Source organism: Myxine glutinosa, chromosome 14, assembly GCF_964187855.1.
Source record: "Myxine glutinosa chromosome 14, kmMyxGlut1.1, whole genome shotgun sequence".
In the NCBI taxonomy this organism is placed as follows: Eukaryota; Metazoa; Chordata; class Myxini; order Myxiniformes; family Myxinidae; genus Myxine; species Myxine glutinosa.
In genome coordinates, this window is record NC_136274.1 from 81,030,008 (window position 1) to 81,056,876 (window position 26,869).

Sequence of the window (26,869 nt, forward strand, 5' to 3'; positions counted from 1 at the left end):
GCTCGTTTCAAATCCCCCCCACAACATCTCGATGGGATTTTGATCCGGGCTTTGACTTGGCCATTCCAGAACCCTCCATTTATTTCTTTTCAGCCATTCCTTGGTGGATTTACTGGTATGTTTAGGGTCGTTGTCATGTTGCAAGGTCCACCTTCGGTTGAGCTTCAACTCTCCGACAGATGGCCTCACATTATCCTCAAGCACCCTCTGGTACAATGAAGAATTCATAGTGGATTCTATGATGGTGAGCTGCCCAGGCCCTGATGCAGCAAAGCTGCCCCAAACCATTATATTTCCACCACCATGCTTTACAGTTGGTATCAGGTTCTTGTGGTCAAATGCTGTCTTTGGTTTACGCCAAACATGTCTTCTAGTACTGTGGCCAAATAGCTCTACCTTTGACTCATCTGTCCAGAGCACATTGTTCCAGAAGTGCTGGTCTTTGCCGAGGTGTTCATTGGCAAACTTTAGTCTTACCCTGATGTTCTATCTGGACAGCAAAGGTTTCCTCCTGGCACACCTCCCATGTCGATCAAATTTGTGCAGCCTCTTTCTAATGGTAGACTCGTGCACTTTGACATCAACAGTGGCAAGAGCTACCTGTAGGTCCCGTGATGACATTCTGGGGTTCTTAGAGACTTCTTTCAGCATCTTGCGGTCTGCTCTCGGGCTGAACTTGCTGGGGCGGCCTGGCCTGAACAAGTTGGCAGTTGTTTGGAATCTTCTCCACTTGTAGATGATCTTCCGGACAGTCGAATGATTGATTTCAAATTGTTTGGAGATGTTTTTAAATCCCTTCCCAGACTCGTAGGCATCTATAACCTTCTTTCTGAAGGCCTCAGAGAGCTCTTTTGATCTAGGCATGGTGACACCGCACACTTCAACAACAAAGAGCAAACCAATCTAAATGTCTGAGGTTTAAATAAGACACGTTCCTCCAAGATCCTCTCTAACGATGTTCCAATCATTTGCACCTGAGCTGGTGCACCTGATTCTAATTTTAGGTATTTGAAGTGGTGATAAATGTGGAGGTGTACTTACTTTTTCCACATGTGAAATTTGCATTTATGTTTATTTAAATTATACAATGGACTACAAAATGTAAATGTTTCATGATATTTGTTATATTATATCACCTTTATCTATCAATATTGTTGAAATGAAGATCAAATAGCTGTATGTTGAAATATGTTGAAAAAGTCAAAACTTTACATGGGGTGTACTTACTTTTTCACGTGACTGTATATACATCGTGTACTATTAATCCTGTCCTCCAAATGTTCTCCTCAATAAATAAAGTTTCACTTCCTGTAACTGTCCAACTCCTCGACATCAACTTGATCCTCAATCTACTTCATCTCATTATTTAAAATGCTCACGTTGGTATGGAATATTTATACCTTTTCCCTTCCTTAAATGACGTTTTGCTGCCTCACCTTACCAACCATGTTATCAGTAACACTTCCTTCCTTTTTACATCCTCTCCAAGACCCTCTGGCCAAAAAAGCCTCAAATCCCACTGCAAACCTTGCTGCGTCCTTTGTTCAGCCTACGGACATTATTCTGGGAATACCCTGGAATGATTCCCACTGCTTCCTAAACACTGCACCTAGCTGCCGACAGAATTCTTCCAACCATAGGTTGACTACCCCTCCTGCATGAGTTAGCATTTGTCCTCTTCACTGAAGAATACCAGACAACATGACCTTTCAACCCTCCGTCGGTTACCAAATATCCCATGGATCCCTAATATTCAACTCCTCCAAGTAAACTTTCCTGATACCGCACATCATTTGCTCCTACATTTACCACATCCAAACGGACGAATGCGATGAAGTTTGGACTTTTTGGGAAGGAAAGTTCCAACTTGTGGCCTTAGAGAACATCGTGTGTAGATCAGATGTAAAAACACATGTGATGCCACACAAAATCCTGAGAAATGAATATAATAACCCCATCTTTATTGAAGTAACATTGTAGGCTAAGACAAAGAAAAAGTTAGATATGCTGTGATTTCTCACACATATATATAAACACACAACAACATATTAAAATGCTGTGTTTCTATGATTATCATTATTTGCGATGCACAATAATGATTATAAGGCACGTTGCAGGGAGTCGATAGAATCAAAGAAAATAAAAGTAGGGCGACAAAGGGAGGGGGAGGGCTGGTGAGGAAGGGTTTGGGTGAGGATGCAGAGGATGAGAGTGGAGAGGGTGAGGGCGGGTAGGGTGGAGAGGGTGAGGGAGAGTAGGGTGGAGAGGGTGAGGGTGGAGAGGATGAGGGTGGAGAGGCTGAGGAAGAGTAGGGTGACAGTGAGGGTGGTGTGGGTGAGGGAGGGTAGGATGAGGGTGGAGAGGGTGAGGGAGGATAGGGTGAGGGTGGAGAGCATGAGGTAGAGTAGGGTGGTGAGGGAGAGTAGGGTGGTGAGGGTGATGGTGGACAGGATGAGGTAGGGTGAAGGTGGCGAGGCTGACGGAGGGTAGGGTGGCGAGTGTGAGGGATGGTAGGGTGAGGGTGGAGAGCGTGAGGGAGAGTACGATGGTGAGGGTGATGATGGAGAGGATGAGGGAGGGTGAGGATGGCAAGGGTGAGGGAGGGTAGGGTGGCGAGGGTGGTAGGTAACCACATACTTGGCACGGTAATTCATCACATGCTTACACTCATCCTCAAATGAATTGTAAAAGTGTATATTTTAAAAGAAGCACACAAATGTATATTTTGCTTTATCTCGCTGGTAATTTGCATCAAATCACCTCTTTTCATTCCCAATGGTTTGCCAAACATTCCGTACTAAACCCAGGTACCCACGTGCATCAACACTCGCTCGTCTTTTCTGCATTTCTGAGTTGAAAAATCATATTGCATGTTCTTTACCTTGTAATGTAAAAACGGTGTTAGTTTTCTCCAGGATGGAATTCAGCAAAGATGTATAAACCAAAAATGAAAGCGTTCCCCTCAATAAGCGACCACCATGGACACAACTCTCCCCTTTTAACCTCTACACTCTACCACGATTTGAGCAGCACTGCGATAAAATGGCAATTACTCCCAATTTCTTTCCATCTTTGCTTCCTCCGATAATATTTAAATTTGGGGCCATCAATTTATTACTTTGACAAAAGTGTTGGAAGTTTTAGTGCACACATCCTTCCCATAGTATGCTCAAACACACTCCTTCCCTACCCTCTCCTATTTGCACCCAAACCTCAATTTGAACCACTCCCACGAACCCTAGTATGTACGTAATAAATATATGGCCCTGACAAAATAAGAATCAGCAATTTTCCTTCGTAACCATTTTTTCTGTATTTCATGTCAGAAATCTCTGTTCCTCTGAAAAAGTTTGACGTCATCTTTTCTAAATGAAATATCACTGAAGACACAAAAACATTTGCTCGAACTCCCTTTGTTGGCGGCAAATCCACCGACAATGCTGTGACGCATTTGCATATTTGAAGAACGCATTTTGGAATCCCCGGAAAACCTTTCCGTGACGATCCAGAGCACGGGGATTCATTAAAAGGCCTCCGTTTCACACTTGAAATAACTACAATTGGTGTCCAGGATCCTCCAGGGATGCGCATCACAATCGTCGGCGCACCCAGAGGTCTTTGTGAAATAACTAGCATTGGTGTCCAGGACCCTCCAAGGATGCGCATCACAATCGTCGGCGCACCCAGAGGTCTTTGGTAACCCCGGACCGTCCAAAGGTGCCAGTGGAAGCTAAAGAAGGCCCTGCAAATGGATTCGACCCCAAGGAGTCGGGGTCGAGGGGGTTTCGTGCTGGCTGTGCGGTGCTGCGAACATGCACGGACAAAAGTAAACGAAGAGAACTAATGATGGCTTAACGATGAGGTTTTGTGCGTGTGTGCGCAGAGCAAGTGCATGGAGTCAAATTAAATCTTTCCTGTCCCTGCTGTGGCTCGGTGGGAAGCTTCGGCTTTTTAAAGCGCGGCAAATCTTTTTACAACTGGATTTTCTGTATTTTCTTACAATTTGCTTCGCTGACCATTTGCGTTTTTATAAAAAGGACCCTCCCCGCTCAGAAATAGAGAAATTGTCATGTGGTCGCACCAACAAGAAATGGTGCAGGAACTTGCATGCCTCCACCCAAGACTCCTGCGTTTCCTTTGACACTTTCCCAGCACATCTCTTTATACATTTGCATAGAGGTACAAAAACCCCCTTAAACCCTGGAGCACACCATGGGTAAGGAAGTTTTCGTTTCTTCTTTTTTTTTAACACAGCACGGTGGTTAATGCTTTGTTACCGCACTTAAAAATAGATATGGTTTGTACAGCTCTGTCTGCTCAGTATACAAAAGTTATCTTGTTGATGCACTTGGCCTTGATACTTTATGATGGGGCTCCACGGCACATCACCTCCCATCTTCCTGCTTGTTCGTCTCTTACTGGTGGTAACCTGGAAGTGCAACAGGTAAGGATTTTGTGTGTCGTCCCATTTCAAGCTTCACATTCAGATATCAGTCATTTTAAGTAAGTACTCATGAGTGTTGATCCTTCAGTTAACACAAATGTTGCTAAGTTGTATGCATTGTGTTTAGGTTAGGCCTCAGGTAGCTTGGTTTTATGGAAATTTGAAAGACAGGAAAAACAACCCACGGAAGTAAAAATAGACCACAAAGTGAAGGTGGGCAGATAACTTCGACAGAGGAGCACAAGTTATGGTAGACTACAAAAAGACCAAGAGACAAAGTTGAGCATGCCTTGTACAGTACCCCATGGTGCCTTGTACGGTACCCCATGGTGCCTTGTACGGCACCCCCATGGTGCCTTGTACGAAACCCCCATGGTGCCTTGTACGAAACCCCCATGGTGCCTTGTACAGTACCCCCATGATGCCTTGTACGGTACCCCCATGATGCCTTGTACGGTACCCCAATGATGCCTTGTACGGTACCCCCATGATGCCTTGTACGGTACCCCCATGATGCCTTGTACGGTACCCCCATGATGCCTTGTACGGTACCCCCGTGGTGCCTTGTACGGTACCCCAATTATGCCTTGTACGGTACCCCCATGATGCCTTGTACGGTACCCCCATGATGCCTTGTATGGTACCCCCATGATGCCTTGTACGGTACCCCCATGATGCCTTGTACGGTACCCCCATCATGCCCTGTACGGTACCCCCATGATGCCTTGTACGGTACCCCCATGGTGCCTTGTACGGTACCCCAATGGTGCCAATGATTATACCTCTCATGTATCATTTGGGAAATTCCATGGACACGAGACAAACTTAACTCTCTAAATATATATATTTTTAAATAAATATACTAAACGTTGGGACGACAATTTTTTTGAAGGAAATGAGAGGATTTTTCACGGTGCCCGTTTTTCTTCGACTTGTGGCCACAAAAATGTGCGTCTCGATTCCACAGCTGGTCAAGCGAGTCTGTTGTAATATCCTGGTTTGGCCAATTGTTGAGTGTGTCCATTGCAGCTTGGACAGTTAATCAGGTGAGTCTCTTTGTAATTTGCTGTTTGTGAGGGCAATCAAAAAGTGCTATGAATTACAATCAAAACTAGAAGGGCACTAGGTAGAGTGCATATCTCCGCCAGGCTCAACAGTTTATGTTTTGTATCCACAGATTGGCCGGATCATAATCTAATCCTGAACCTGAACAGGACCTGAACCATAATCTAATCGGCTTGTTCTTGTCACCAAACCAACTCGTCCACCAAGTTTAGTCATAACTCGTCCATAACTTTTTGAGATATCCTGCTGTGTATCAGTTTTATCCCGATCACTCAATGGTGAAGAATCACTAAAAAATATTCTAGTAGCCGGATCCAAGTCCAGATTTTCACCAAAATCTAATCATTTCGTCCTTGTCATATACACTACCTCTCTGCCAAATTTCGTTTGAATCCGTCCACAACTTTCTGAGATATCTTGTTCACAAGCAAAAACAAACAAACTAGAAATCGGTCAGAGACCGAGGACTTGCCGGAATGTACTTTTTTTTTTCAAGGGTATTGGTTAGAAGGGAATCGGATAATGTTTGACAGAGTTATTAGTAAAAAAACAACCTATTTTTGACCTTGAGTTTGACCTTTCAAGGTCACCCAAGGTCAAAGGTCATGGTGCCAAATGAAATGTCGCATGTGACTTCCTATATGTCAGTAACAGTAAGTGTGTGCATACCTCTAGCACTTTTAGAGTTATAGTGGTTTGAAATATATTTAAATGAAAACTCGACCCCCCCTGATTTCACGTTTTGAGTGACCTTGAGCTTGACCTTGGGCCTAGAGAGTTAAAAATTGGGCACATTCTATTCCAGCACAAGGCAAATATGTGTGTAAAGTTTGGCGATGCTATGTCCAACGATGTAGACGTAGTACTGCGCACAAACAGACAGACAGACAGACAAACTAACCAACCAACATACTTGCTGGAATCTTTTCTGGCAAGTAACAGATAGACAGGGGTGAAAACATTACCATTGTTTTTCCAATATTTTTCCAAATTTTCCAATTTTTCCAGTTTTTCCAAACACAATGGAATAATATTTACCGATATGAACAGCAATGTGGCTTTTATTGAAATTCCACAAATACTGTTTAGATTTTGATGATTTGCGTGTGATATGATTTAACAGATGTTTATATAAATCGTTTAAAATAAAAAAAGCCTTCAATTTCTGATATTTTGCCTTTTCATTTGGGCCTCCCAATTGAAGCCACGCCCGTGGGGCGGTTACCGTTGCTAGTTTGTTTAATTCCGTTGAGGTCAAGAGGGCACGCTGGGTTATTTTGATTGTCATTTGTTAAAGTACGTGTCGTGCTCTTCTTCAACCTCCTCCCCCTATCCCCCATTTTCCTGTAACAAATCCTTTCTTGTAAATGAGAACTAGTGTGGTCATCGGGAGAGGGCTCTGTAGGGACGTTAGGTTTGGGACTAAAGCTCTTGTAAAGCGAATCGCTTGGCAGGTTCGCTCGGCCTTGTCAGGCATATTTGCTATGGCCATGTGTTTTAAACGCTGATTATTCCAAATTATGGATGTGGGGACCTTTTAGACTTCCCCGCTGGCAGTGAAACCACCGTAATATTTCATGTTTAACACGAGCAGCTATTGCACAGCTATACTGAATAATGGGGCCAAGTAAATCCCACTTGTTAAAGGGAAATTGATATGCAACTAAAGTGAACTAACCATAATTGCAGCAAGTAAATAAATAAATATAGTAAAGGGAATGCAAAGGTTAAAATGCAAACCTAGTCGTTTCTTTATGTGAGTTCGTGTGTGCATTCGACCATTTGGATGACTGCACACCTTTTCTTTTTTTTAACAAAGGTACCAGATGATTGTTAAACATCCATATTTGTCGATGGGACACATGAGCCATGTACATGTCACGCATGAAAAAGTGTTATTTCCAACCTCCCCCCACTACTCCCCCCTATTAATTTGCATCCTTTTCCTAATTTGCATTCCACTGCTTGTGGAACATGTAGATGGGGCCGAAGTAAAATCTCCAATAATTCTGAAGCATAAGGGCAACACAGACGCACAAATAAACTGGAAGTGGATCATTTAAGTGACCGCACAAAGACGTACAAAAACACCGGACTGACCTCAGACCTGGCTACAGGTGCGCATGGAAACTGTCCATGAGAAGGCGAGAAAGCATGCGGAGGAGACGATGCGTTAGCGGCAGGAAGAGCAATTGTGAGCATGCGTGGCACAAGGCAAAACAAGCCGAAGCAACGTTTCATGTGTCGCACAGCAATTACTCCCCAAAAAGGTCTCGTCATCAGTAAGCATCCTGAGTACTTAACTTAGGATACCATAAAGATACACCGTCAGGCAGAGCGAATACACCCAAAGCGAATACCGTCGGTTATAAATCATAATTTCGCACTGCAGATCGATTACTCCCAGTCACTTTTACCCAAAATCCATTTCGTTGTCAGAAATCTCGACTCCTTAAAATCAAACATTCTAATTCCGTAATCCTTTGGGATGAATGTTGGGTTTATCAATCATGGCTACGATTAAAACTCGTTCAAACTGGCCTTCCTGTTACGTACATCAATCATAACTAGAACCTCCATTTAAAGCCATAATTATAAGACCCACTTTTCAATGAATACAATTTCACATTTTAGTGAGATTAATGCTCGTGACAAGAATTCCCATTTTTTGGTTTAAATTCTGGATTCGTTGTGTAAACACAAAAATGCTCTCCCTCTGCCACACAAAACAGGTATAGTTCAGCATTTGCGTTGGGTGGTATATATACACAAAGAATTAAGTTAAGCACCCCCCCCGTTTTTTTACAACCTCGCACATTACAAGTTTGTTGTCGTCAAAACAGTGTAATATACCCATGATATTGCTATATTTTCTGGAGAAGTGATATTATGGTCACATAAAAACATAACAATCATGCCGTTTTCAATATTTTATTCTGAATAATTTAAGGTGAAATTTTTTGGGAATTTTAGGCATATTTTCACCTCAATTTAAGTATGGAGCTATAGGTCCATCACGGACAGTGTGGATGACGTTTATGTTTTTTAACGTACAGTCATTGTTCTGAGAAGACCTCTAGCGATCTTTGCGTCAATAACGTGTGTAGGACCCACGTGATCGGATCACTGACTCAACCCTACGTCTCATAGACCCTGTAAGCCGTCGTATGCGTTGCTGTGGCAGGTTGAACCCCCTCGAGCACGTTTGGGACATGTTGGGACGACAAATTGCGAAGATGGTCCCTCCAATAGCCAATCTGGATGAATTGGAACGTGCATTACATCGGGAATGGAACAACCTGCCACAGCAACGCATACGACGGCTTACAGGGTCTATGAGACGTAGGGTTGAGTCAGTGATCCGATCACGTGGGTCCTACACACGTTATTGACGCAAAGATCGCTAGAGGTCTTCTCAGAACAATGACTGTACGTTAGAAAACATAAACGTCATCCACACTGTCCGTGATGGACCTATAGCTCCATACTTAAATTGAGGTGAAAATATGCCTAAAATTCCCAAAAAATTTCACCTTAAATTATTCAGAATAAAATATTGAAAACGGCATGATTGTTATGTTTTTATGTGACCATAATATCACTTCTCCAGAAAATATAGCAATATCATGGGTATATTACACTGTTTTGACGACAACAAACTTGTAATGTGCGAGGTTGTAAAAAAACGGGGGGGGGTGCTTAACTTAATTCTTTGTGTATACCTGTGGGCACTTCGTTGCTCGTGATTTATCCACATCTTGTCTTTTATCTGCTGCAATATTTCAATAAGTTTGTCTTTTTTGCAATAATTTCGTTAAAAGTCCACAGACTTGAGAATTCCATTCTAGTTGCTTCCTAATCCCATTTCAACTTTTCCACCTTTAAAGCCTGCCACGCTTTACGTTCTACGTCGATACTCATTTCCCAAGACTCTCCATTGATGTATTGATGGAGAAAAGACGAGGTCTTACCTGGAGGCTCGCGGGTTTGTAGACTGGCCGAACCTCCATTGGTGAGCGCACCTCTTTCAGGTGCTGCGGAAAGTGCGAAGGAGCCCCAGTTGAGCCTACCCTCTCCCTGAGGCTGCGGAAAGTAGACAGGTAGAGTTAAAACATGGCAACCATTGCAATTACCAATGGCAAATGGACAGACTGCAAAGCAGCGTTCACATCAGGCCTAAAGATCTCACCACCGTGGCTGCAACCAGAGAACAAAAAAATGAACCACCTTTAGAGGTCATTTTCCCCACAGAGCAGGGGTTGGCCTTTTTTTTGGGCACCGTGGTCCCCTTTTTGAAGCAATGTTTTATGGCCGGATGCCCTTCCTGCCGCCAACCCTGCTAGTCGCCTCTTGCGACACACAGGGAATTACCAGTGACCTGGTACTCAATTTGCCGACCTCGGAAGGATGACAGGCTGAGTCAACCCCCCTGGTGTTAATTCAGCGATCGACCGGGATTTGAACCCAGGATCCTAGGATCCCAAGCGAGCACCCTAACCGCAATTTGTTCAATCTGTTGAATCTGTTCAATTTGTTTTGTTCAAAGATATTTTGGGTGGATAATTCTGGGATCTCCAGGAGTAAAATAGGCTATTTAGTTTTTCCAATTTCAGCTTTAGTCTCCAGCATTCTCAGGTTTGGACTCCCGCATAACATTCGCGTTCACATAACGTTCATTGTTCTCATTGTGACGATGTTGCTTTCCAGGGTGCCGCGCGATCGGTGCAGATCGCTGCAACCAGAGGATGGAGCAAATAACTTAGCATGTCACCATGACGATGTGCATTGTGATGTTGTTCACTCAACCACGGACACCATTGTCTTCATTTAGGTTTTGTTCAATCTGTGATATCTACTAAATTTGAATTGTGCCCAAACGCTTTGCTACATTCATCCCACCTGCACTCTCCTTTCATTTCTGTATCTTCAAAGTCTTTCGCTGAAAGTATTCATGTCTTTTATTTATTTATTTATTTGCTGAGGCTCAGAAACCTGACTACTATATCCAGATGAAAATACCCCTCCTGTGGCCATTTTACTACAAGACATGTTACCAATCTCATGTTGGCCGTTTCTCCTAATAACAGCTTTGACGCGAGCCGAGCCAATGGCTATTTCGTAAAATGTTAATCCAATCAGTGGTAACTATTTCATAAAATTGCATCGGAGAGAATCACCGACAACATTACATCAGCAATCTTCATGTACGAGTAAAGATTTAATTAACTTATTTTTGATTGAAGAATGTGGATTGGAGGAGGAGTAAAGATTTATTTTCCATTATAAATATTTTGTGGCCACTCAAGGTTGCCCTGTGACATTTACCGCTTAACCACAAAGTAGGTACCAGCACTCAATATTGATCAGACCAAGGCCAGCAGGCATATTAGCTCCTCTTCACAATTAAGGGAAGAGAATGAGCTGCTCTTTTTCTTTTTAACCGACAATATGATCGCAAAATAATAATTCTCCTGAGACTTTCCAGAATGTCCAAATTGAAATTCCTAATTCTGCTCTCTTCAGCCTGAATTTAATGCAAAACCACTGGGATACCAATCTAACACCACCCCTAGATTCACACAAATGAGGTGGCACACATTCTTAATGCCACTTCCTCGCGCATCACTCCTCACCTGGTCCAGGAGCTGCCGTAAACGACAGAGTTGTGACTCCAGCTGCCTGTTGTGCTCCTCGAGGACCTGCATTCTGCCCTCAAGACGACCTTTGTGCTGCCTCAGCAGCTTGGCTTCAGCGATCAGTTCTGAGTCACGTGGACTCTCTGGCGGCATAGATGGCGGCATTGGCAGCAAAGGTCCAAGCCCTTCTTTTTCCTGCTTCCTGCGTAATCGCTCGTACTCATTCTGAAGACTCCTGGGAAGGTTTTAAGGAAATTATAATGAGGGTATGGTCAGAGGTATAACACGTGAAAGGCCATATCTCTCTGGCTATTTATTGTGAAGGAGTGACCACAACACCACAGGACATGGCTGTTCATACAAGCCGACTGGCACAGGGACTGCAATCTACCCTCTCACAAAAGGATTGGGCCACCATAATCTGGTATCGATTCTGCCTGAGAATATTTTCATTAAATGTGAGTCTCTCTCGTGCACTGGTTTATCTCATTCTGTCTGCAGCTCATCCTTTACATAATCTTGACCTCAAGGGTCAATTTAGGTCACTGTATGGCTCACAATAGGTGTGTGTCCATCCTTTCCAAGCACTTTCCTTCATCAAAGTCTGGTGGCGTCTTGTCAAGTACGTCTCTAGTGTATATACTTGCGCTCCATCCCCACCATCGCCAAAACGGCATCACCGCAGACTCCGCTCGTGACAAAGAAGAATGTTTCTACTCAGTGTGTGCTTCAATTTCATGGAGCCAACTCATTCCACCCTGTCCACACCCATACACATTATTGTTATAAAAAAGTTCTCCTCAGCCTCGACATTGTATTGACGATGGGTCCAGATAGCATCAGCACCTGTGTTATCACATCCTGGTCAGCTGCTCTTCCTCTGTGCGCTATTTACCTTATACTTCAGCAAAAGACTAGAGGCCGGCAAACATCATGTCCAGACGGAAGCCAAACAGTTCCATCTTGGTTTCATCAGACCACAGAATCTTGTTTCTCACAGTCTGAGATTCCTTTAGGTGCTCTTTTGCAAACTCCAAGCGGGCTTTCATGTGTCTTTCACTGAGGAGAGGCTTCCGTCTGCCCACTCTGTCATAAAGCCCAGATCGGTGGAGTGTTGCAGTGATGGTTGTCCTTCTGGAAGTTTCTCCCATCTCCACACAGGATCTCTGGAGCTCAGCCAGTGACCATCGGGTTCTTGGTCACCTCTATTACCAAGGCCCTTCTCCCCCGATTGCTCAGTTTGGCCGGGCGGCCAACTCTAGGAAGAGTCCTGGTTGTTCCAAACTTCTTCCATTTAAGAATTATGGAGGCCACTGTGCTCTTGGGAACCTTCAATGCAGTAGAAATTTTTTTGTAGGCTTCCCCAGATCTGTGGCTCGACACAATCCTGTCTCTGAGCTCTGCAGGCAGTTCCTTCGACCTCATGGCTTGGTTTTTGCTCTGATATGCATTGTCAGCTGTGAGACCTTATATAGACAGGTGTGTGCCTTTCCAAATCATGTCCAATCAATTGAATTTACCACAGGTGGACTCCAATCAAGGTGTAGAAACATCTCAAAGATGATCAAGACAAATGGGAGGCACTTGAGCTAAATTTCAAGTGTCATAGTAAAGGGTATGAATACTTATGTAAATGTGATATTTCAGTTTTTACTTTTTAATAAATTTGCAAAACTTTCTAAAATCCTGTTTTCTCTTTGTTAATATGGGGTATTAAGTGTAGATTGATGAGGGAAAAAATGAATTTAAACGAATTCAGCATAAGGCTGCAACATAACAAAATGTGAAAAAAGTGAAGGGGTCTGAATACTTTCTGAATGCACTGTATATCCTGAGAATCTGACAAAGTCTGGCATCCTGGTCTACCTGCTAAGATCGCTGCCTGAGACATAAGGCCTCTTCATACCTGGCTTTCTTACTTCCTCCACTCACACAGTCAACACTTTTCTATCACTGGAACACTATCCTTTCCTTTCTCACTGGAGACCACAGTAAGGCAGTCTTTTGGCCCAGTCTTGTTCCTTATCTACATAAAACGACCCCCGATACTCTGAAAACTCTCTTTCTTTTTGCAAACGTCTCCACTGAGACACACACATGTCACGCAATACTCACATCTTACTGATAGACAGACAGCAGCTGCATCACTTCCTGTTGATCTGGAATTGATTACATGTTGGTCTGATCAATGAAACGCGTCAATCCTGGCAATTGGTACAATCTCGATGTCAAATGAACCCACCTATCTATTTCCATGGTCAGCCATTGGAATATGTTCAGTGTCTCAAATTTCTCACCTTTACACCATTACCCAAGACGTTTACTGGGTTGAGCATCAAATAAATCTGGACTCCAAAGCCACTCCAGGAAGGCATAATCTGTTATTCCAACTCATTCCTTCAAAAATCACAACTACTCAGCCTAAAAAACAATGTTTTTGTTGATAGCTTAATGGAGTGCTGCTCTCCCCTATGGAGTGGCACTCCAGCATCACATCTCTCTGACCCACTTGGATTCTGGGAAATCTAAAAGCACGAGACATTATTGGAATCTCCTGTAATGAAGCCGAAGCACAATGTTTGTCATCAGGGTGACCAGGTGTGACGGAAAAAAATACTGGACGAGTCAAGCGGACTGCCGTAGGCTAGCCCCAATGCCCTTTGTGCGGTTGTAGGCCCCATTGTGAAAGTACTTGTTATTGTGGGATGTGTACTTTTGTATATTAATATCCTATAAATTATAGGATTTTGAATGCAGCTTTCCATATCACCAAGATCGGTATGAATAAATGTTATAAAATCACAATCAAATGTAAATAGGGAAAGTACAAAATGATTGTTTGTGCTGTTTTAACAACTGTATTCAATCATCACTTTTTCCACACATACTTAATCTCGTTTGCAAAAAGACAAATAGGGGCAATACACCTGGGCGCTCACCTGGTAGAATAAAGCAGTATACGACACTGATTAAAGGTATTTTAAACAGTATCACAGTATTTTAAACCAATTTCAATGCTTGTTAGAAGACAGGGCAGCATGTACAATCATACTAACGTAATCATAACACTTTAAACAAACAAACAAAAAATAACTATGTTGGGGGCAATCCCCCCCACCCCTATACCTCTTCAGACCCCAATTTTTCAAATGCCTTGAGCAAACATTGGTACGTCACGGGTGATGAAGGTTGTGGTGAAATTTCATCGAAATAGTGTGTGTAGTTTCAGAGAAGACTTCTGTCCCATGTTCCCGTGATAGAGACGTGTCTGTCCCGGGTTCCCATATGAATGAATAAGATTAGATAGATAGGATTCATTGTGATTCCGTGCGTGTGTGTGTGTGTGTCACTCTTTCTTCTGTCCTCCTGTTCTTTCTGTGGTAATAAACCTTTTGCTCATAAAAACCTGTACGTGGTCATTCAAGGTGGGACTTTACCATTAAGTGCGAGTAAATTGGCTTTAAAAATCCGGTAACAGGCCGATTTGGAAACGTGCACTTAACGCGCATGTGGGGCTGTTCAAAAATTACGTTAACTCTATTATTTTATGGAGGTACGTACAAGCGTTAACATTACTAATAATTTAACACTCGACCCAAACAAAGCCAATGGGAATGTGATGCAACAAAGTTCTGTAGTGTATAATCAGCAAAGGCCTATACAGGCCTAATGTGTTAGGCCCACCAGGAAACAATATGGCGGCCATATAATTTAGTTTCAGTACTATGGTGGGTGAAGTGAAGCGACAGGTGTGGGTGAAGCCCAGCAGCTGTTCCACCAATGGGTGTAGATTTCAAAAGTAGACCCACAAGAACAACAGCAATAACAACAGCAACGCAAATCTCTTGAAGACCTGTGCCGTGTCGCAGGTAAAGATGGGTCATATGGTGTCCTGGCAAGGAATGAAATGGGACGCTGTATTTTTGGGTTAAAAAACACGACAATCCTGTAAAACTACGGACACCTGGTGAGCTTGTCTGTTAATCTCACATCAGACATCGGTGGGTGGCCTCTGCTTTTTACCACCTCCCCTCTGTTGTAGCTCTCTCTACTTTATCATCTATCCGACCTCCCCATCTTCTCCAGCACAAGTGTTATTCCATTAATGCCCTGCATTTACTCCCAAAACTTTAAACTCCCAAAATTCAGACTTGCCGCCTTCCTTCACTCTTTTCCCTTGATGATGAAGAACTGCCTCCGGAGGTGGTTTAATTGCACTCTTCCCTCCATTGCTTCAAGCAAGTACCATATCCTGTTACCCCCTCACACCACCCTCTCCCCGCCCCACTCCCATTGCTACTCGTAATCTTTTCTTCCAACACAACACCTAACCCTCTTACCTGCAGGTTGCTGTGTTTCCTACCCTTCCATTTTGTCAATCCCTTGCTGGTTGTGTCCAATTGTGGCCCCACTGTCAGGCATTGCTTTTTATCTCGTCATCTCCTCGCTCTTTCATGAGACTCGATCTTGTGTTTTTTTAAAAGTAGGGGTAGCTACAGGAGGGAAAACTACATCTGAAAGAAAATGTTTGTTTTTCAAACCTTGAAATCAACAATTGCCCATGTCCTTTTCAAGAAGCTGATAGACAACATTGAATACAAAGGAAATTATTGAAAGTGCTATTCAGTTGTGTTTTATTTAAGTGAAATACAACCTGCAAAGTCAACAGGATGGTGCAGAGGTCACACACCTATCTCTGAGCTGTCATGTGGGTTCAATTTTGAAGCGGCCTGTAAACTATCAGATTGCTGCTTCCCAGGCATGGTGTTGAATCAATGAGTGTGCCTTCCCTCGGATTGATGGTAAAGAGGAGACACCTCTGTCAGCATTCATTTCTGGACATTAAAAATCCCACTGTGACTTCTTGCAAAGATTTGGCCAATTGTCACCAGCATCCAGCCAATTGTCGGGTCTACAATTGAACCTACACATAACACAGCTCAAAGGTAAGTGTGCTACCTCTGCCAATCTTTGGGCCTCACTCTCATAGTGTCTCCACCTCTTTGGGAGCCCGCTGTACTTTGCTTCCCAGAGTTATATCCAAAATCCTTTTTTTTTTTTTTTTTGTATACAAGATCGAGGCTCGTGAAAGAGCTAACATTAATCACACAAAAAGTCAACCGACACATAGAACACAAAAAATAAGGGGAGCAGTAGACAAGATGGGGAGAGAGGGGGAAGGACACAAACAACATTTGAGAGCAGGGACATTGAGAGAACTGTGGGAGGGAGAGGGCTTGGGGGGAGGTGGGAGAGGTATAAAACACATGGACACTGCAAGGACTTCCAGGAAAGAAGTTGGAATTTCAAAAAAGTGTATCTGGGGTGAATTAGCGGGGGAAGAAAAGATCAAGTTTTTGGATGGGGGAAGATAAGAGATGGTGGTGAACAGCTGTTTAAAAACATTTCAAACATCTGAAACATTTCAAAATTAAAGTTTCTTAAAGATCAAGAGTAGAATATTTAAAACTGCTTGGAAAAGTACCTATTCTCTTCTTCCAGATCCCGGAGGATCCGCTCGAGCTCGCTGCGCTCCTGGTTCTCTAGCGAGATGAGGATCTGCGCAGGGCTTTGTGGCTGGCTTCCTGGGGACTCTCCGCTCAGGCTCTGGCAATAGTGTTGAATTAGGAGGTGTTCGTCCTCACTGTGAAAATGCAACAGCAAAGATAAAAGCTCAACCTAACTCAGCCAACAATCCCTATAAGGCACTGACTAACTAAGAATGGAGATCTTGTTTGTATTATGATTCAAGGTCATACTAATTTTGATCTAGTTAAGAGTACAAGCCGAAAACGCATCCAGTTATCCAACCAAGAATGACAGGTATATTCACTTTACCCTGAAGTGGAAAAAGGGTATGATGCAAGTGTAACAAAAAATTGTAACTGCAAAAAAAAAAGAAACAAACAAAAAAAAACATCCAAGCGAGCTTAGAGGAAAAAAAAGAAGGAAATAATTCACCCCTTCAGACACCAACTCAGAAATATCCACTCGGTGTTTTCAGGAGTTTTAGGTTATTGTGGCCGGTAAACATTTAGAACAGAAACAAACCGCACTCCAATATGTGTGCGATCTACAAAAATGTACTGTTCCTTTGTTAAGCTGGTCGGTCAGAAGTAGCAGCCTCGGAGTTAAATATCCCAATTACTTTCCGATGGAGAATAAAATGGCTGGTGATAAGCGCCCCTGGGTTGGGCTGAATCTTACAGGCTTTCATTTGGTGAGCTGTCAATCAAGTAGGATCCATTCTTAAACTCCATCTCTGCAAGTCTGCAACAAACACCCCAGGGAAAGGAAGCATGGAAAGGAGACAGCAGTGGAAATAGAAGTAGGAATCATGGGAGAGAAATATAAAAACGTGAAAACAAATAAAGGGAAAGATTAAATATAAGGCCCTTCAGTGTTTATAAACATTGTATCCACCTTTAAAAGGCAGAGTTTGATGTGCTGTACAAACAAACAAAGGTATTTTTAAGAGGACACGTTAATCTGGTGGATAAAAGCATTTTGTGTGAAAACAAACCCAAACTGGGCTTAGTCAAGTTAAAGAAACGCAACGCAAGGCCTTTGTAGCACGTGGGGTTATGGCCGACGACACCGTTTAGTATGATGCATCTGCTTGCCTGCTGGCCAGGTGTTCAATTCGGGCATGCGTATCCTCATTAGACAGCTGCAGTGAAGGTGAAGGCCTGAACACAGGACAAGCCAAGCAGGATCTGTGTTGTTAGCTCAACCAAACACCCCTATGCGTGCACACATTAAAACTTACTCCTAAGTAAACTACTAGAGTGACGAACGACTGCACGGACATTCCCCCACACAAGACTATTTGCAACATGTGGGGGATGAACAGCCCGAAAACCTTCAACCGTTTTCCAAGGCACTCCTCCACAACCCAGGGCAATCAAACAGAGTGAGTCACAAGAGCTCAATCCAACAGGGACTGAATATTCATACAAGTGTACCTACGCTTGTAGCGGAGCTGCCCCCCCCTCCCCACACACACACGCACGCACACACACGCACACACCCACGCACACAAAAACAAACAAACGCACATAAACACGCGCGCACACACACACACACACACACACACACACACACACACACACACACACACACACACACATACATGAGACACCACAGGACTGGAAGACGAGAGAAACAGCCACTGAGCTTGGGGGAAGTGCCGTCACTTCCCGGGGCAGTCTGGGTACCAGCAACGTCACACCAATGACTCCGCCTATCTTACCGCACTCAGGGGGGCATTTCCTAAGAAGGAATTTCCTCATCCCCATGGAATCCATCTTATGGGGATTGTCCGTACTCTTAACCTAATAAATGCTGAATGTCAAGCAAGGCAGCAGCACGTACCATTTTAAAAGTCTTTGGTATGACTCGGACAATTTGCAAGGCTTATGTAACCAAACACCCTCTTGCATGCTTCATAACCCGCAGTTGTTGAAAATACGGACTGTTAGCAACATTTCATGCAAAGCAAATAAGGTTTTAGAAAAAATAAAATAAAAAAAGCCACGAAGCTTATGCACATCAGGACTCGGAATCCCTGGGATCAAAACAAAAAGATCAATACACAAAATTCAGCTTTGCTGGAGACATTTTATCTGATAATGTAATCTCTAGCTAAGTAGCAATTGGACAAATGATTTGACCGCAGAATTAAAGAGGCAAATATATTGTGGAATTTCGAACCGTGATGTGCAAGTCCACTTAACAACGAACATGGATAATGGGTTAATTTGATCACACCTTTGGGTTAACAGGGCTGACCGGTCTGGTTGAACCGTCTTTTTCTTACGATCGAGTGGTTTTATAGTTTGATCTTTCACCTCTCGATTTGAGAAAACCTCACTCCGCCCAATCAACCCAATCACCCCCGTATATCAGAAACATCCCATAAATCCTCCGAACGAGGTTACAGATATAGGCCCAAAGCCAAAAATTCTAGTTTTGAGAAGAATACAAAGCGTTTAGGGTGAGTGAGAAAGGATAAATAACGGTTGGACTTGACTATTCATACAAAAGGGCATGCATCTGTTCCGCCGGAAGAGCACTGGTCGTGCCAGTTGGTTAGCGGTTTGAGGGAAAGCCTGCAGGGTGATCCTGTACTCACTCATATGGCACCAAACGGATGAGAGTGATGGGACTGCAAAATAAAAATGGAGGCAAAAAAAAGAAACAAAAAGATTTAACAGTGAAAGCAACAAGTTTTCCTGCATTACCAAAGGCCACATCGTTAGTATAATGTGGTAAAAAAAATATTGTGTTTTCACAAAAGCCCCGGGTTTCAAAAAACAACAAGACAAAAGAGGTATGAGATGTTCAATGGATGCACATACGTTTCAAGGTCATCTCCTTCCAGAACGGTCTGCACGGGCAGGTAGCCAATCCTGGGGTGCTTCTCAAAATACTTCTTGGACTTGAACTTGTTCTTGAAAACTTTAGCAAAATCCTTGATGTCCTCTCCCGACGTGGTCTAATTGGAAAGGGGATTTAGAAAACAAGTGCATATGAATGAAGAAAGGAAGGTCTTTGCCCAGAGCTTTCCTGTGCTAAAAACAAAGTCAAGAGCTATCTTCAAACTGAATAAGCACACGCAGCTCTTGGGATGCAGAAACGATCACAGTTGTTAATAAAACATTAATTTGTCATTTTAATGACATTTTACAGACCTACGAGGCTCCTCCATGTTCATTGTGACGAAACGCTAAACACAAACACAGAACAAACTTTGCACAATCCACTAAAGGGCAAGCCAAACAAAGAGGCTGTAAACAAAGTTGAATGGCCTTTAATAAATTACACCACCATGGGCATCAAATATCGTGTGAATATAAATTACACAAAGTCACTGTGGATTAGGAAGCATTCTGCTCACACCAAGATAGGCAAATGAGCTCTAAAGGCAAACAGGAACTTCCAAACTTGTGGAACCCAAGGAAGTTTCCTGGAGATTTACCATCTCACTGAAACCAGCTTTAGAGACCATTTTCCCCGCAGAGCTGGGTTTGGCCTTTTTTCAGGCACCGTGGTCCCATATTTTTTGAAGCAATGTTTTATGGCCGGATGCCCTTCCTGCCGCCAACCCTGTTAGTCGCCTCTTGCGACACAAAAGGAATTACCGGTGAACTGGTACTCAATTTGCCGACCTCGGAAGGATGACGGGCTGAGTCAACCCCCCTGGCGTTAATTCAGCGATCGACCGGGATTCGAACCCAGGATCCTAGGATCCCAAGCCGGCACCCTAACCGCTAAGCCTAACCCGAGAATACATCTCACTCTCATCTCACTGTCGGATACAAATCCAGATGACTCCGTACTGACGACCTTCAGGGATAAGGTGATCTGCCTGTCTTTCCTGGTCAACATAACAAAGTGGTTACCTCTTCATGTGTTCTGAGAAACTTTGGATCGGCAAAAAAATGCTTGTTTTCAAAAGGAAGCGCAATCAACATTTTCCTCATGTATCATATCACGCTAACGCAGGACCGGTCGCAGGTTTGCATCATTTCTGGAGGTGTGGCTACGATGCTGGTGTAACTCCGCCCCTTCCCTGTACATCAGGCGAGGAATTTTGAACTTGAGCAGAGTACCGGCCTTCAATGGCTTATAGTCAAAAGGGATCTGTAACATCCACCAGTGAATGATAGCACAGGAGGAACAGCCGACTTAACGTCCTCTTGAAACAAGGACATACCCATTGATGTACGTAGCAGCTTGCCTGAAAAGCACAGGTATGACATCAGGAGAACCTGCAAATCTAACTCAGGTGAGACAGATCAAAGGAATGCATGCTACCTCTGCCCTCTTGCCATCAGCGCATGACACTGACCAAATAAGATGAAAAAAAAAGAATTGCACATCCAGCTTAACACGGATTCAAAGGATTTTCAGCAACAGAACAACAGGTTGTAGTCGAATCCCACTTCTTTAAGAAAGTGTATAGCTGCTGTCAGTTGTTAGTCAATTGTGAAATGTCCTTCCTTATCCTCAGTATGATTTCAGTCATTGATCAGCCTGGATAAAACCCTTACCTAATACATTTATGACCAAAAGAGCATTTGCTCACGCAATGTGGAATGTTCTTCAAATGGATAATGTTTACACAGCTTTGAATCCTCCTAAAACCCCCCATATTTGTTTGTAATCTGTTAAACCAACCACCATTTTGTTGCCATCAACCGGTGGCAAGACTTCCTCATCACGTCCTCAAAATTTTCCAAACCGTGAGCAAGTGTTCGGCAGGTCTTACCGGTGTGCAGTACTCCACCATAGGATAATTGAGACGATGTCCTTTGGCTGTCCGCCCGGAGAAGAAACAGCTCTGGCAAACGTCATGATTGAAATGTTTCAGACTCCGGTACCTGTCGATAAGAAATAAAACATTATTTTCCGAATCCCAAAACGCGGGTAAAAACTTAAATCCTTTATGGGAGAAAATTCAAACATCTATTATGTATAATACAATGTTTGATAAAGCATCAGTACATTCGAAGTATGGACTCGTAATTAAGAATGATCATTTCAAACAGAGGCTGCAGCCCCCCCCCCTTCAGCCCCCCTAACCCCCCAAAATAAAACAGACAAGAAATAGAAACGTGCACATTTTTCTATGATGCAAAGGTCGAAAGCGAGTAGCAAAAGGTCAGGAACGATCTCCTAAAGTACAGAAGTCTCATCAGCTGCCATTGCTGATGATGAATGCAGGTGCTGCCATTTAGCAGACATTTCTTTCCTGACATTTCATTTACTTTCACTTTTACTCTCACAGTTCACTTGTAAAGTATTTTCCACAAGCCTTAATGATCTACGTCAAGAGACCGGACCGAAGCACATTTAAAGTCCATGAAAAGAGGCAAATCCCACAACCTTTCGGTTAATTTGAATCTGGCAGCTTATCTCACAGCAGTGTCCAAACTTTTATGAACTCAGAACTGATTGCATACAACCTATGGTTACCTGCCGAGATATCAGAACCTGCAAAAGGCAACCCATCCAAAGGCTGATATTGAGCCAATCATAGGCTAGAATATACAACCCTCAACCAATGGGATGAGAGCCGATTGTACTTGCCTTCGAGTTGCCCAAATTAGGCTTGTTACCTTAAAGAAGAAGATTTGCCTATCAACTATTACCCTGGTGCTTCCGAGGTGGGACGTTGCATTCCTTTGAAAGAGTGTTGAAGCCACCTGTCCCATTTCTGGTCATACTCACATGTTAATGTGCATACATGATTCATGTATGAGGGTCGGTATGAAAGTAATGCCTCTTATTTTTTCATTTTGTAACCGAAGTGACGTACGAAAGCTACGCGGGATCACAACGAAAGGTTTATATATCCTGCCCATTTCAAGTTGAGTGGTACTGTGATCACACCACAATTTCAGAATGTCTGGCCAGCTAGATGATGTATGAAGCACAGAAAGGTTATTTAATTTCTTACTGTGGAAGAGGTTCCTCCAGTGGACATTCAAAGGAGTTTAAATAACGTGTGTGGCGACTCTACATTTGATGTGGAACGGTTAGACATTGGGCAAAGCGTTTCAAGAGTGGGGAAACCGAAATGAAGGGCAATACAAAGCGGTCGGCCTGCGACGGCGGTGACACCGGAAAACAGCAGTTGGATTCATGCGATAATCGAAGTGCATTGCAGTTGCCGGAGACGATGTGGAAAAATAACTTCATATATGAGAGATGTGTGTGCACATTCCCTGCAATTGGAATTATATTTAGTGAGAAATTAAATAAGACCCAGCTAATACAACACCGTTGGGCCAACGTTGGCCCAACGGTGTTGTGTTAGCTGGGGAGGCATTACTTCGGTGCTGTCCATCGTATAAATGTCAACGAATTAGTCAAAAAGAGTTTGAGTATGTCCAAATTCCAGAATGCTGTCAGTGAATGATTTGGCCAAAGCTACTGTAGTTGGTCACGATAACACCAGAAACAAAGCTAACATCTGAGCACCGAGACGTGCAGACAGCATTATCCTCCATGGTCCAAAATAACACAATGCAAATATTCGGCCTATTCATTCCCAAATGAATCAAACTACCATATTCCTTGGAAAGAAATGAAAATAACAAGGGGAATGAAACAAAACAGCCAATTAGAACTCTAGCAGTACACAACCCTCATTCAATCAGAAGATGAAGCCAGCAACTTGCACCTTTAACATGAATTACCTTCATGCAACTTGCACCTGAACCATGAATTACCTTCATGCAACTTGCACCTGAACCATGAATTACCTTCATGCAACTTGCACCTTTAACATGAATTACCTTCATGCAACTTGCACCTTTAACATGAATTACCTTCATGCAACTTGCACCTGAACCATGAATTACCTTCATGCAACTTGCACCTGAACCATGAATTACCTTCATGCAACTTGCACCTTTAACATGAATTACCTTCATGCAACTTGCACCTTTAACATGAATTACCTTCATGCAACTTGCACCTTTAGCATGAAGTACCTTCATGCAACTTGCACCTTTAACATGAATTACCTTCATGCAACTTGCACCTTTAACATGAATTACCTTCATGCAACTTGCACCTTTAACATGAATTACCTTCATGCAACTTGCACCTTTAACATGAATTACCTTCATGCAACTTGCACCTGAACCATGAATTACCTTCATGCAACTTGCACCTTTAACATGAATTACCTTCATGCAACTTGCACCTTTAACATGAATTACCTTCATGCAACTCGCACCTTTAGCATGAATTACCTTCATGCAACTTGCACCTTTAACATGAATTACCTTCATGCAACTTGCACCTTTAACATGAATTACCTTCATGCAACTTGCACCTTTAACATGAATTACCTTCATGCAACTTGCACCTTTAACATGAATTACCTTCATGCAACTTGCACCTGAACCATGAATTACCTTCATGCAACTTGCACCTTTAGCATGAATTACCTTCATGCAACTTGCACCTTTAACATGAATTACCTTCATGCAACTTGCACCTTTAGCATGAATTACCTTCATGCAACTTGCACCTTTAACATGAATTACCTTCATGCAACTTGCACCTTTAACATGAATTACTTTCATGCAACTTGCACCTTTAACATGAATTACCTTCATGCAACTTGCACCTTTAGCATGAATTACCTTCATGCAACTTGCACCTTTAGCATGAATTACCTTCATGCAACTTGCACCTTTAGCATGAATTACCTTCATGCAACTTGCACCTTTAACATGAATTACCTTCATGCAACTTGCACCTTTAGCATGAATTACCTTCATGCAACTTGCACCTTTAACATGAATATGCTTTTCCCATGATATGGAAACCGAAATTACAGATCATAAATCTGCAGTTGTGCAATGGATACCACACCTTGGTTGCCAATTTCTACCTTTTCTGGATACCGCTCGCTTCTCCCAAATTGGCAGATTTAACTTGCTCAGCGACAGCAAGAAACTAAGAAACTTCCACAACTGCTAGGGGAACAAACTACCAGCAAAATGTACACGAGGAAGAACATATACCGCTCGTCACTACGACTGTGCCTTTCTTCGAGTCACGCCACTAAATGGTTGCCTTCATGTCGCCTCGGGTGGGCTTATTTATCACTTACAAAAATAAACCGAGGCCCACCGTCATGACAATCAGCACTCAGGCAGCAAGCCTCAGGTGTAAGATCAAGATGCCGTCAAAGCTAAGACGTAACGTCGAAGGTGCTGTGGACACATCCAGTCAAATTAGTAGAGCAGAGCGATATTAGCACAAGGCCTTTACACTTATCGCTTTCCCAATACACCCTCATATAAACGGTCTAGCAGATGTCACACACGACGAGGCCCTATCGGTGATGCTGCTTTTTAGTTCCCGGTCCCACAGCCTCACCGAAATCCCACAATCGGACACTCCTTGCAAATGTTGCACTTGGCTTGATGCTTGGCTGTTTCGGAGGCCGCGACCCGGTGCAAGACCGGCAGCCACACCATGGATTGAGGCTCCAGGCGCATCCACTCCAGAAAGCTTGGCGCTTCGATCTCTGGTCGCCCGTTGGCCTGGTTACATTGGAAGGACGAGCAGGGTTGGGAAATTGACGTTTATACAGCAGGTATTTTCAAATAAAGCACGATTATACATTAAATAAAGGTACATTGAGGTCATTCCATCAGCAAATATGGAGGAGAAAGTGAAGAGGAGCAATCAATTACTTTTTGGCATCACTTCTTGTTGCTTCTCTGAACAAATTATATATATATATATATGTATAAATATATAATTATACGTATATATACATGCGGTGCGCCACAGTAACGTATTTGGGGGTTGCCTAGCAGGACATGCATTTCAAAATTTTGGTTGCCGGAAGCAAAAAACAATATGAATAAAAGATATTTTTTCACTCGTTTCTTGAATAACTTTCACTGCAACAAATTGATATTTATACATGCCAATGGTTGTAAAATGCATACACTAGTCGACTACAAAGAAGAGGAAGAGACAACAAATGCTGATTTATAAAGAACGTTTATTTGCGGTTTAAACTTGGCAAGCAAAAACAAGGAAATTAATAACAGAATGTACAGGAACATACAGGAGGTTAAGTTATTGGTGTTGGCAGAAAATAGACGTCTGATCAAGAGAAATTACCATTGCTCAAAAGAATAGAAGAATATATAAGTACCTTGTATTATTCTATCATTTTGAGCAATGGTGAGTTCTAAAGTATGAGAGAGAAAGAATGATAGAGAGAGAGAGAAAGAGTGAGAGAGAAAGAGTGAGAGAGAGAGGGTGAGATTGAGAGAGAGTGAGACAGAGAGAGAGACAGAGAGAGGGTGAGAGAGGGGGTGAGAGAGAGAGAGGGTGAGTGAGAGAGAGAGGGTGAGAGAGAGAGAGAGAGGGTGAGAGAGGGGGTGAGAGAGAGAGAGGGTGAGAGAGACAGAGAGAGGGTGAGAGAGGGGGTGAGAGAGAGAGAGGGGGTGAGAGAGAGAGAGGGTGAGAGAGAGAGAGAGGGTGAGAGAGAGAGGGTGAGAGAGAGAGAAAGAGTGAGAGAGAGAGGGTGAGATTGAGAGAGAGTGAGACAGAGAGAGAGAGAGAGAGGGTGAGAGAGGGGGTGAGAGACAGAGAGGGTGAGAGAGAGAGAGAGGGTGAGAGAGAGAGAGAGGGTGAGAGAGAGAGAGAGACAGAGAGGGTGAGAGACACAGAGAGGGTGAGAGAGAGAGAGAGAGGGTGAGAGAGAGTGAGAGAGGGTGAGAGAGAGAGAGGGTGAGAGAGAGGGTGAGAGAGAGAGAGGGTGAGAGGGAGAGAGAGAGGGTGAGAGAGAGTGAGAGAGGGTGAGAGAGAGGGTGAGAGAGAGGGTGAGAGAGAGAGAGAGAGAGAGGGTTGAGAGAGAGAGAGAGAGAGAGGGAGAGGGTGAGAGAGTGGGAGAGGGTGAGAGAGAGTGAGAGAGGGTGAGAGAGAGGGCGAGAGAGAGAGAGAGAGAGAGAGGGTGAGAGAGAGCGAGAGAGAGGGTGAGAGAGAGAGAGAGAGGGTGAGAGAGAGAGAGAGAGAGAGGGTGAGAGAGAGAGAGAGAGAGAGAGAGAGGGTGAGAGAGAGCGAGAGAGAGGGTGAGAGAGAGCGAGAGAGAGAGAGCGAGAGAGAGGGTGAGACAGAGCGAGAGAGAGGGTGAGAGAGAGAGAGGGTGAGAGAGAGAGAGAGAGAGGGTGAGAGA

General features: G+C 43.4%; 1 protein-coding gene across 10 annotated transcripts in view; it reads right to left on the minus strand.

The window, feature by feature from the left end:
• Nucleotides 1-1,944: 1,944 nt before the first annotated feature.
• The window catches only part of LOC137439963 (dystrophin), a 1,283,433-nt gene continuing 1,258,508 nt past the window's right edge, over nt 1,945-26,869 (minus strand). For 8 of the 10 annotated variants that reach the window (XM_078768445.1, XM_078768443.1, XM_078768444.1 and 5 more), the window contains 10 exons: nt 25,051-25,217; nt 21,419-21,530; nt 19,506-19,642; nt 19,280-19,312; nt 17,769-17,834; nt 17,353-17,415; nt 16,631-16,789; nt 11,143-11,380; nt 9,481-9,592; nt 1,945-4,429 (listed from right to left, as the gene is read on the minus strand). In XM_078768445.1, the coding sequence (XP_078624571.1) occupies nt 4,416-4,429; nt 9,481-9,592; nt 11,143-11,380; nt 16,631-16,789; nt 17,353-17,415; nt 17,769-17,834; nt 19,280-19,312; nt 19,506-19,642; nt 21,419-21,530; nt 25,051-25,217 (1,101 nt within the window). In that variant the 3' untranslated portion in view covers nt 1,945-4,415. The remainder of the gene's footprint in view (nt 4,430-9,480; nt 9,593-11,142; nt 11,381-16,630; nt 16,790-17,352; nt 17,416-17,768; nt 17,835-19,279; nt 19,313-19,505; nt 19,643-21,418; nt 21,531-25,050; nt 25,218-26,869) is intronic. The other 2 variants (XM_078768442.1, XM_078768441.1) reach the window with 1 other exon arrangement.